This window comes from Sinohyriopsis cumingii, unplaced genomic scaffold (assembly GCF_028554795.1).
Source record: "Sinohyriopsis cumingii isolate HCF-2022 unplaced genomic scaffold, ASM2855479v2 utg002080l, whole genome shotgun sequence".
In the NCBI taxonomy this organism is placed as follows: domain Eukaryota; kingdom Metazoa; phylum Mollusca; class Bivalvia; order Unionida; family Unionidae; genus Sinohyriopsis; species Sinohyriopsis cumingii.
In genome coordinates, this window is record NW_028316126.1 from 372,401 (window position 1) to 385,903 (window position 13,503).

Below are 13,503 nucleotides of genomic sequence, written 5' to 3' on the forward strand. Positions count from 1 at the left end.
AGATATAGCTCTATTTTGACCACTTTATACTGCACGGTAAATGCATGTTGTTTCTAGATAATAAATAAACTTTGAATAATTAGTATACACACAAGTATAAAAGCATCATATATAGGCAGTAAAAAAAAAACACAATATGAATCAAACTACTTCGGAAAAGAGGAGTGACAGTTCTTGTATTTAATAATACTGAGTTTATACCGTAATGTCAGAAATGATATTATCTTGGATTCCCGCAATTTTCTTGCTATGGTTGGTATTACGTTATAATGACGTAATGCTGCGGATTAGGCTCAGACGTGCTGTTATTGAGAAATACACCACTTGTTCCAATAGTTCTGAGTGCACGCACACTAAATGTATTACAAGATATAAGAGAGCTTGTACGTATTACCATATATGGTCAGATAAGTCAACGACAACATTGATACATTTCCCCCCTTTTCGTCAAACACTGCTCTAATCCATTTGGAAATATTGCGTCCAGCAAGGGCATTATAAAGGTCATTATCTGTTGCATGTGCTCACTATATAAAACTAACAGCTCGGCCAGATTGCCCATTTGGAAGCACGAAGACGTGTAATTGATATTTGAAAGGAAATCAAGGTTAGCGTGCAGACGGCGCAACAGTAAGTCACTTCGCTTTCCTTAACTGTATGATAGAACTTGTCTACTACGTAATTTTGACATCTATATTGAAATTGCATTTTCACTGGTTTTATGGTTATATTACAGCTTCATAATATATATTACTTTGGTGTATTATAACTATATCATGTTCATGATATGGGTGATCGCTTTGTATTTTGGGATAAAAAGATGACATGAATATATGACGTGCTTGATAATAAAAAACTTTCTAATCATTTTGTGCTTAAAATATATAGGCAATGTCATAAAAAACTATGACAATCCAGTGGATAAACCCGGCATAAAAGATAATATAACATGCTAATCAAAACGGTTGATTCCATTTGTGTTGTTTGAACATATTAACTAGTAGATGATTTGTACATAATACAAATATATTTTATCTCAGCATTTCCAGCCATTACTGTTTTATCCTGACGCACATCAAAAAGCTTAAATGCATGTGTTGAAAGTCATAGTTTCACATCTGACAAAAAGACTGCATGATCTTCTTGCACCACAATATCGTCTAATTCAGGAATCATAAATTTGCTAACACATCTCTTGAAATTAATAACCAGCAGCCATTCAAGATTTACGTCCGATAGTGTACAAAATTGTAAAATATAAATATACAGACATGGACATGAAATAAACTAGAAGCTAAACATGTATCTGTGTACGATAGAATGTCCAAAAATTTGAACGTGATTGTTTTCAGCAAAGGTTTATTCCTTAAATATTTTAGTAGGTACTTGTTGTTTTGCAATAACCCGTTCAGTGTCAACAACTAAAGGGTCATGTTGCGATGACCAATGAGCACAATGTCTAGAGTCACCCAGAGATTAACGGTGTAGTGTCGCCTGACAATAGAATTTTGACCCATGATATATATATATATATATATATATATATATATATATATATATATATATATATATATATATATATATATATATATATATATATATATATATATATATAAGACCAGGATATGACTGTAAAACACGTTGAGGCCCTAAACTAAAAGTTAGCTGGTCTATGTCCAATGACTATTCTTACCACAGTATGTCTTCGATCGAAACATATAAAAATATTTTCACGTAATGTTACGTTACCATGTTCACATGTGTCGTATCAAGTTTTAAATGCATTCGGAATGTCTCGTTCATCTAAACTATTCAACTAAGATTTTCTGCACACAAAGGCATTATACAAGTCTGTTAAAATAAATGTGATGCTCAAATTGAGCATTACCACAATATCGTTAAGTTGGGCCATGATTATGCACATAAAGTGGTCATTCCCATTATCATATAGATTCTATATTTTCTGGATATCAGGGACAAAAGCAATGTGAGCCATACCTATCGGTAACAGGTAATTTTAAATACCGTAACTGTAATCTGGCTGAAGTAGATATATCAGTGATGAACGAGTCTAGAACTGTAGCTTTAAAAGCACTTAATGTCAGTGTAGATGTCACATTCAGTAAATATTCTTACTTGTATTTTCAGATATAAACACTATCACAAATATGCATCAACTTTTTCTAATGCTTCTCTATATGCGCATTCTGCGTATGGCGATGCCACAAGGTCAAAGTAAGTCTTACACTATGCCTTTTCTTTCCTTCCATCTCTCCAAATCTAATGGTCTGAAATAGTATTTGCATTTATTTGGTCAGCGTACATTTTAATGGTATAGTTTTAACCTTTAATGCCGATATAATGCACTTTTTCCTCAATTATTTTAACTTTCCTCTAATGTTTCAACACCCATCAGAAGAAAAGAATTTTTAAGATTTTCCCTTCATTTAATAATTGTGTTCATCATTTACTTCAATATGAGTTCTCATTTCTTGACAAAATTTAAATTCAAGAGATATTATGTTTTTAGGTATCAATATATTTCAAAACTATATTTCTATATTTAAATTAATTTATTTAATACTAATTTTCATTTTAGTAAATATACAGAATAACATTGTTCAGGCGATTAAAAAGCGGTTCATCATATTTAGTTATATGACCAACTGACCAATGCCAATTAATGAGATGAATGTTTTATTTTTAAAGAAATAGGATAGATTAAATGTTTGCCTTCGAAAGAAATGCAAGTTAACACAAATCAAAACTATTGAAGACATGCAGGATTACAAAATGACTATACTGACTTACTTAAAGGAATTACATATATCCACAAGATTATAACATCAGAACGAAAATCTTTATGTTATGTATATAAAACGATTTAAAATGAATTGCATACACGATCCACGCACAAGAATGTTGCCAGAAACAAAGATCACATTTATAAACAAGACATTTTATGCAAACGGAAAGAAGAGTTATAAATCAATACTTAAATAAATGCCGATATATATATAATATACGCCTGATGTAAGCCGGGTATTTGCGGTCATATACAATAGCTAAGATGAGAATACAAACGTATTAAACACATCACAACTAAATGTACTAAACTGTATGATGAGAACACATTGCGGTATATTTTCTTATGCTCCTATCAGTCATAGGACTTGCACATCGGAAGTATCGATGTTGAACTATTGTCGTATACAGTATGTCATATAGTATCATGTTCATTTAAGATTTGGAAATTTGATGTTAAATAACATATTAGATCTACTGTCAAAACGCTTAATCATTGATCCTCTTGTACATTATTTGAAATGATTCGTATTAATCCAACTAATTTGTGTATATAAGTGCTTTTCATCTTTATAGATATTACAAAAATCCGCAAAGACATTTGCTGTAGTTTACATATGCATACTCCTGTGAAGACATATGTCACAAATCGAACATGATGACTTTCAAACAAGGAAAGACATACCCTAACTCCACATAAATTGGTATAATGTAAAACCTTCATTAATAATTCAAACCACGAATACTGTAGAAATTCACGATATGTAGCAAGATATCACTTTTTGGAAATGCGTAGAGTTTGAAACATTCTAGTCAATGTGAATTCAAGATCATCTATCAACTTATACAGCTAATACACAGTATGAAACAGTTATATGTGCTTGACAAAGATAACTATATTTACTAGTTCCGACGTAACAAAAATCAGTGCTTGACGGCATAGCTTTCGTTAATGTCATATTCCGAAAACAATTTCAAAATATTATATTCCAAACAAATGACTTCAGCAATATTTTATCTGAGGTCATTTCTTCTTCTGTCACTAGATATTTCAAATTCAATGTACAAGAAGACGCTCGTAGTCAATCTGCAATACTATTCTATATTAATCAAATTACCTATTTAACTATTTAATCTTTTCTAGCATTAACAATATAGAAATATGAAGTACTATACCAATTTAACATGATCGGCTTTAGCTTCATACATTTAAATTGTCTTCTTGATCTAATCGTATTTGATCTTACGAGTTTGGGTGTTGGCTTGTTAGTACAAGTGATTGTGGTAATAACGTAATTTACGTCTCATCAAGCGTAAACATTATATTGTAAGTGTCAAGATGCTAAATGTGTAGGACGTATTTAAGTTATCCTATCATGAAATGCTACTATCGTCTTACCAAATGTGCTTGGTAGCACGTGACGGCGTTTTGGGGCTCTCTATTTTTTATGTTTCCTACATAATATATTTTGTAATCTTGTGATCATGGGCATCTTTACTCATATTATATATTTTATATTGAAAGAGTGAATTGTTCTCTGTACTGACTAATGTTGGCAGGCTATGACTCGTATTGGTCTGTATAACTGAGTTGTAGTACGTCATCAGTTGTGTAATATCTGTCGCTATTTCGTAGTACACATCCGTTACAAATTTCCTTACTTTTCCATGTCAACTGTCAATGCTAAATTTGTAAGGTGTGTAATACTGTCATCTCTAATGCTAGTTTCCATATTTCACAATGCAAACGTTAAATGTATATAGTGACACTTATTGTGGATGTTCGCTTACATTGTCATTAATAACAACCCTGAGTAGTGGTAACTATAGCCATGGTCTCATGCATCAAAGCTTCCACTTTACATTATATGTAAGGATACATACGACACGGATCATTGTTTTCTCATTTATTGGACCTCGGCTGGCTATAGTTATAAATTATAATTTAAGACCTCGGCTGTAGTTGTAGATTATAATTTGTTTGCTTACATAAATGAGAACACATCCGATTATTAAAAGGAAATCTATCATATAATTTTATTTTTGAATTTGATACGGGATATTTTTTTTAGGTATGCGCAAATGTCCTTTTGGGATAGAAACCTCTGCGCGAGAGTAATGTTGTAGGAGCCGTTAGAAACAGACAAACTGACAGAAAAATACATATATAGGGAAATAAGAACAGAAAGAGAGAATTAAACGGTAGATGATATGAAGATGTTGATAAGAGATATGTAAATAATGATGGTTTATTATGTTATTAAAGGCTGCATGTTGACCCCTCAACTAGTCAGTTGTCAAGGAGAGATAACCCGCAGAACAATTTGGCATTACGAAATATCCTTTAATGGCTGCGGACAGCTCACCGGATGCTATATGGATGGAAACAACGTATTCTTGTCACAAGCTCAATGCAATCTTGCCTGTGTACAAACTCCTATTGCTCCTGGTCGTCCAGGTCCTCCTGGTCCTCCTGGTCCTCCTGGCCCTCCTGGTTCTGTTGGCAGTCCTGGTCCACAAGGCCCTGAAGGTAACATTGGAGTTACGGGGGAACGTGGAGAGAAAGGTTCACCCGGTTCTCCTGGCCCAATCGGATCTATTGGTATTCCTGGTGGCGATGGACAAATGGGTCCTGAAGGTAATATGGGTGAGCCTGGCAGTGATGGTGATCCTGGTTTTCCTGGTCCGCCTGGACCAGATGGTGATAAAGGTTCTCCTGGACAAGATGTTACTGGTCCTAAGGGTGTAATGGGTGATAGTGGTTTACGCGGAAATGATGGAGCTCAAGGTGCACGAGGTTTTCCAGGTACTCCGGGTATTCCTGGTGTAGCTGGTCCTGAAGGTCCTCCAGGTCCTCCAGGTCCTCCAGGTCCTCCTGTGGTACCTGGTTAGATATATCGATTTAACTTGTTGTTGCTTGAATGCTAATGGCAATTACATTAGTTCCGTTTTTATTATATATGAATCTCTTGAAAATATTGCTTCAACCAAATCATTTGATGTTAGGCCAACGTTGAACTAGCATAATAAATAACTAGCATGAAAACAATTTGAACTTCGATTTCATGACTTTTTAAATAAATAGAGCACTGGATTTCACATTTTACAATATAGGATTCATTTATATTCTTCACGTAAACAACGTGTCCTTGTAATCTTCTTTTCAGTCACTTCTATACCCTTTACTCGTTTTATTGTATATGTCCCCCTTGTGAGCATAATTTCTGTGTCCCTTTTCTATATTCTTGGAGAAACACAATGGGAATTAATACCCAGCGAATCACCAACATGTCCCTTGATCCATGTTTGATGTATCTCTATCTTGAAGAGGTAATGGACATTATTGATTGGCCCTGAAATAGCCCATCAATAGCAACAACAAATGAAAGGGCTCAGCTCTCGTTCTCATTTATAACTTGATACCAAATTAATATACAAATGTCCTTATTCTGCTCATCTGTTAGCACAATTAACATAAAAGGAATCATTCCAAAAGTGAATTGTACATAAACAAACAATTTCTCAAAACGGCTGTGGGTCATAAACCCTTTGTCCCAGACATATTATATGTGTAAATCTTAGTCTCAACATACATCTCACCTGCGATGGAACCGGCAGATTGGCCAGGTATCTAATATACTTCGTAAGGTCATGACATGATTGGCTGCCATGTTTCTTAGATCGTTCTTGAAGTGAAATGATGGGACCATGGTAACAAATTACTGCATTATCTGACACGTTTTCCCAGGATTGTTATCACTATTCCCACCCTTCAATGTAAACGTCTTTACATCTCAGTACTTAAACGTAAGTAGCAAGATACGGTGAAAATCAAAAGAGCAATGAAATTTAAAAAATGTAACTTTATTCAAATAAAATACACAATCAAACAAAGCGAACGAAGTAAAAGTAACTTTCAGTGTCTGAACTCTCAGTGACTAATCTCAATGCTCTCATTTGCGATATCAATGTATTTTGAAAACCAGGAACATGTTCCAATCCATTACAACTTAGGCATCTAAAGTGGTTGTATGTCACCGTGAAAGCACCTTTGAAGTTAATGAAATTAAGAATCCAAATGTTTTTAATTCAATGAAATCTCATTTACGTAATATATCAGTGAAGATTAGAAAGTTTCACATAATATGATGAATAACTTAAACAGAGAAATCCTTTAAAAAAAATCACGCAAGTCCATACTGTTTCAAACACTGATAATACACTTGACCATATCCATTAAACAAATACCTATAAATCATTATTTTTCTCCCAAGACTTTATCGATTACTAGCGAAAGTGACGAAGAATAAAATAAATATATAGTCCATTTATGTTTCAAATAATATCTGATTAGCATTACTTCCTGGAATAATATAATTAAACTATCCCTTCCACAATGGTTTGTCTCTAAACATACACAAACTGTCCTGTTCTGCCATTCAAGTTTTAATGAACCAGTCAAATCCTGGAGCGCGCGTGATAACTATACACGGATCAATTGCACTATGAATCACACGAGTTGTTTACGTGACACCCATACACATGCTCGTGTCATTCTTGAATTAGTTGTTGATTTTACATTAGCGATCGGTACGATGTCAAAAAATATGAACGTGGTTGTTTTCAGCAGCGGTTTATTCCATGTGGTTTTGTTTAGGTACGTGTTGATTTGCAGTATCTCGTTCAGTTTCAAAAACTAAATAGTTATGTTGCGATAAACATTGAGATTAATGTCTAGAACTAGCCAATGCTTAACAACTTAGTGTCGGAAGAGAATGGAATTATAACCCATGATACATTCGGTTAAATTATTAATCAATTGAGCTTATACATTAATACCTAACACGAATAATCCTGTCTGCCAGATTGTCAAATTAAATATACATTTGTCCTCGAAATCACACGCGTACAAGACGTCGATGCCAACAACGAAATTTAGTTGATCTTAACGTTCTGTACGATTTGAATCGAAATATATGAAAATGATTTCACATATGTTTTGTTATAGCAAGATCACGTGCGTTGTTTTAAAATTAAAATGCATTCGCAATGTATTATTCATCTAGATAAATCAACTACGGATTTCGCCTTATAAAAGCATTGTAAAGGTATGTTCAAATAAATTGTATGCTCAAATTGAGCATTACACACATATCGTTAAGATACGCGATGATTATGTACATAAAGTGATTATTGACCTCATGATATATATCATAAATTTTTGGACATAAGGGACAAAGGCAAAGTGAGCCATACCTATTGGTAACACCTTATTGTATATACTGTAATTGTAATATTGCTTGTCGTATGTATATATATATATATATATATATATATATATATATATATATATATATATATATATATATATATATATATATATATATATATATATATATCAGTGATGCACGATTCTGTTTGAGCGTGATTATGTTTTAATAGGAACTGTAGCTTTAAAATTACTTAATATCTGTGAACATGTCACTTTCAAAAAGTAATGACAATACAGTAGGCTGACTAGTTAACAGTAAAGTACAACTGTCGAAGTAATGGTCAGCAGTAATCTTTCCTGTATTTCAGATATAAAAACCATCACAAGTATGCATCAACGTCTTCGTATGCTTCTCTATATGAACAATCTGGGGCCGACGATGCCACAAAGTCAAATTAAGTTTTACACTATGCATTTTCTTTCATTCCATCTCTTCAAGTATAATGGGGTGAAACAGTTTTTGCATTTATTGGGTCAACCTAGATTTTAATGACATATTTTTAGCCTATTGGGATGACGATTTGCACTTTTTTCCTAAATGATTTACCTTTACTCATTTTGTTGACAAATTTTAAATTCATTATAAATAATGCTTTAGGCATCAATAGATTTTCTCTATTAAAATTAATTTATATAATGCTAATTTTTATTTTAGTAATTATATCCCAAAAAATTCAGACCATTAAAAGCTGTGCATAATGATACTTTATGGGATGAATATTTTCTTGAAGAAATAAAATCTAGGATAATTTAAATATTTGTTTTCTAAAGAAATGCAAGTTGACAAAAACATCAAAAACAGTGAAGACAAGGAGGATTATTAAATGACCAGACAATTATTTAAATGAGTTACGTGATATATCCACAACATTCTGACATCAGAAAGAATATTTAGGTTTTCTGTATAGAAAACGATGCAGACTGGATTGCATGTTAAACCCATGCACACGAATGTGGCCAGAAGCAAATGCACAAATATAAACAAGACTTTTATATGCAAAAGGAAAGAAGAGTTATATATCAATACTTAAATAAATGCCGTGATATACATAGTATACGTTTGATGTAAGCCGGGTATTTGCGTTGATAGGCAAGAGCTAAGATAAGAATACAACATTATTAAACACATTACACCTAAATGTACTAAACTGAATGATGAAACCAATCGCTGTAGATTTATTCAAAAGCTTAAAATACGAAACGGAAGATATACAAAATGTTATTGTGCTTAAAGATGGTTGTTATACGATAATGAAAATATTCTGATTCTTTGGATATTAACTATCATTGATTATTACACATTCTCTTCTTTGTATGAAATATAATTTAGTACAATTTCACATTAATCATCAAATATGACTTCAATTATAAAAATACAATATAATTATATATTATAAACGCATATTCGGTTACTGATGTATAAGAACATCCTGAACACAACATAGAGGTACAATCAGTTTTGATATCTTTCATTTTCCCCTACCAGACCGTGAAAATATCGTACCTTTCATATTAATCAGCTAAACATATTGTATATTTCAAAGGATAATCACACATGAGTGTACGTGTATAAATATGACGCGCAGGAGCCAAATATGAATTTAAAAATCATGAAAGCCCTTAATGAGATCACTACAATTATCCTCTCACTATTCCTGTATCTACCGGAAACAAATGTTTCCGTCTGCTGCTTCAACCTCCCAGATATACAAACATATATCCTGAAAATGACCTTTATGATGAGAGTGACGTTATGCGCCTGTCATTTACTAAGTGAGCGTTTAGATACACACTCATAATCGGTCGTAGATTCAGTGCTGGAAAATATTTAGAAACGTGATAATACTATTTCATCTAATGACATGATTTTGAGAAAGAGTATATGTCAAAGGTACTTATATGCATTATTTAGTAATGCCTATGTTGTTTTGTTTCTGTACAGTTTGCGTAAATACATCTAGAAACTCAACTGTCTGTCATGAGCGTGACATAAAGAAAGTAGTAACCGCGTTCAAAATGTTAAATCATTCATGTATATGTATATGCATGATCAAAATTAAGTAATGAAAAAGGTGTACAGTTATGTATTGCATCTAGGACACACTTTGCTCAAATGTGAACATTTGGAAATATTTTTACCTTCACGATATGAATGTTCATAATGTACACATGTGCTATATTGATCAATGGATTTATGTTAGATTAAAGACATTGCAAGAATTACAAAATATAATCACTGTAAAATTATTGACTGCTATGTTAATCTAGAAGCTAAGAATTACCAACCTTTTGTTAGACCAAAGATATTTAGACGGAGGTAGTTTATTTTCGTTGATATAAGGTAAATAATTGGCTCCATATTTGTGTTCTCTAAATCTGAGAAAGTAAACATAGTCAGGTGCAACGTGTGTGAGAGTACCGATATGCCCATTCAAACTCAGTGTCGTTCATTTACGAAACATTTGTAATACGAGCAAGACATTGTTTTGTTTATTTTTAAATAATATAGACTAACACGAACATCTTACATTTGTAATATCCAGGTGAGCTTTTGCGGGAACTAGACTTGCTAGACTTGTAGGGGGCAATCAAGATTTTGTCGATTATTTTATATCATCTAATTCTTGACATTCAGATGAATGGAAATCATCATTCAATTGATTCAATAATAATAATAATAATAATAATAATAATAATAATAATAATGATAATAATAATAACAACAATAACAATAATAACAGCTTAAACGTATGAAGTGTTACTTCATTTAATATCCACTCTAATGTGTGATCCTCCCTGTGGACAACGACTCTGCTGGGAATATGCCTAGGTGATTATAAGAGAAGGAAATGTCTCTTGAAGTCGGTTAACGCCAGTTTATATTATAAATGCATAGTTAATATCGATTACGCGTATGTATGTATCCATCCAAAATATCAAACAGACTGGAATTAAACGTGATGGACAACGTACGGTCATCTGTAAATATCATCAACAGACGATGAACCACTTTATGTTACTCGATCGTGATACTTCGTTTCGTTTTGTTCAGGTCTTTGCCAAACTAAGCGTTAAAAATTCTAACAATCATTTCCGCCAGATGTTGACATATACAAATAATAGCCTGTGCGAAGTTTCCTTTTGATATTTGAGATCTTTCCTCCCAAAAGTTACAATATTAGATATCCAAGAGTTATATTACTTGTACATTTCGGATTTCTACTGCGATCCTGGTTTGCATTTAGGTGATGTTTAGGATTTATGTAAGAAAAACGATTTTGACTGAAGCTATTTGCCAGTGCGCTTCATATTCCAATTACATGGTCGGAGTTGATTCGGCCGTGATACAGCACAATGTATTGTGGGGAAATCCATCCATGGAAATGGGTAAAATGAAGTAAAATTGGTTATTCATAATTCCAGAGTTCTGCTTTACGCGGTGTCACTCAAGGTCAAACGAGTTTCCAAAAGACGGATGTGCCCTTTTTGCGGGATGACTGGTGTTGGCCGCAATGGTCCCGTTCTTGCTGAGAGTATATTATTTCGTGGTAGATTTGGCAGAAGACAATCGATGCAACTGCTCAGTAAAATGAACAGCACCTGTTTGTCTCCTTGTTGCAAAATATAGTGATTTGCAGCACCGATGACACAATATACATATGGCATTTGGAAGAAAAATACGATTGGAGTTTTAGGCACACGTTTTCTACACCACACACACATGGGTTGATATTGTGGACCCAGCATTGAAGAAATCTGAGATGGAACGGTTGTTGCTGAAGCTGTGTTGGACGGCATGATGGTCATTTCCATGTATTGTCGATGATATGCAAAGCGTCGAACCAAGAACCAAAACTCTGGGATATCCTTTCCAACGCAATGTCACTTCTCTGGCACGGCTTTGGCCCGCTGTACGTCTTCTTCGATCGAGAATGTTTTTGATGTCGTACACCGAGTCTTCCTTTTCGGTGACTCCTCATAGCTCGCTCAAAGACGGCCACTTCGTTGCTGGGACTCAATTATTCTGGTGCGCATCCAATGTTCCGATGGTTAGATTGAATTTTTGCTTTGCCCAGGCGTAGTAAGATGCGATGTACATGAGAGTGTGCGTATGCGTACAGTATTTCCACATGTATTCTTTTAAAGAACGTCTGAAACGTTCTACGATGTAGGCTTCGGGTTCCGGATTATCGGTGCTGAAAACATAACTGTCGTGTTTCTTCAATTATTTTCGAAATGGTTCGTTCAGACTTTGTGCCTTTGTACATTAAATATCTAAGAGGGTGACGACCACTTTATTTCATCGTCAGTTTAGAGCTCTAACTAACTCAGAAATCGCTTTGAAAATCAAAGGCACGACTCATGCAAATTCGGGAAATACATCAATGACACAATACACATAATTGCAGCCATGATTGTATATGGCCAAATAAGATACATCGGATTAATTGGCTTGCTATGTATGATGGAATCCATGCAGTCGGGTGCGATTTCCGGAAAATTCGATTTGAATGGGTTTGTGTAACGTGTACCTATAACTTAGTCTTCTAACCATCGTTGCACCTAAATTATAGGTAACCTTTTCAGTCGGGGTTTAGCAACACGATGCAATTTTTGATGCCCTCTGTATCCTGCTAGATCCTACTAGATCTGAGTGATCGTTGTAAATGCTGCCTTACAAATTTTATATCGGGACTATCTCTTCAATAAGTCTCCCACTGTTAACTGACGCTACTCATGGATTGTTACCGTGGTTGTTTGGAAACGGTTTGGCATGTCCTACATGCCACAGGAGTATAATTAGAAGGACGTAGTGGAGGCAATATAATGTCTTTGTTCCTGCTTTCCTTTTTCACTTTAGGTTTCCCATTTTTCGTGTTCACTTATACTGAAGGTGGTGTAGGCATTGTCTTTTTAGCCCACCATTTGAGTTTTCCTCTTTGGGGCGAGTGGGAAAGGGTTAACAAGGACGTATACATCTTAATATGGATGGGATGAGCTGAAGGTATTTGAAAGACTTCGTATGCGTCTTCTCCCTCTAGCATCCGTGTGGCAGCATTTGTCCTAAGTACTCGGGTGGGCTGGTGTTAGCAATTTTCATCAAGGTTATACAATGTTTCTGAGTAGGTTTATCTGTTTCGTCTAAAGCTTTCTGGTAAAGATTTTAAGTCGTTGCAAAACTTATCGTACCGTTGCGACTTGTACGGTTCTGACAAATATCTACGTTCCTTCAACGATCGAGATCCGTGTTTCAAATGAGGTATTTCTGTCAAATCACAATTGCAATGTGAGTTGTCAGTTCTTCTTGCCAATATGGATTTTCATCCATCGTTTATAAGGTACTAATGTCTAATTTGTAGGACTGCCACTAGCAAAACACATACCACTGTTGTCTTAGTGCTAGTACGTTCAGGCTACTAAACGGT

The 13,503-nt window shown here is 34.2% G+C and overlaps 1 protein-coding gene across 1 annotated transcript; it reads left to right on the forward strand.

Moving 5' to 3' along the window:
* Window positions 1-5,095: 5,095 nt before the first annotated feature.
* Window positions 5,096-5,697, forward strand: LOC149771165 (uncharacterized). The gene has a single exon (XM_089948787.1). It carries the CDS (start codon window positions 5,182-5,184, stop codon window positions 5,695-5,697), a length of 516 nt encoding a protein of 171 aa, XP_089804913.1. The 5' UTR covers window positions 5,096-5,181.
* Window positions 5,698-13,503: the final 7,806 nt, after the last annotated feature.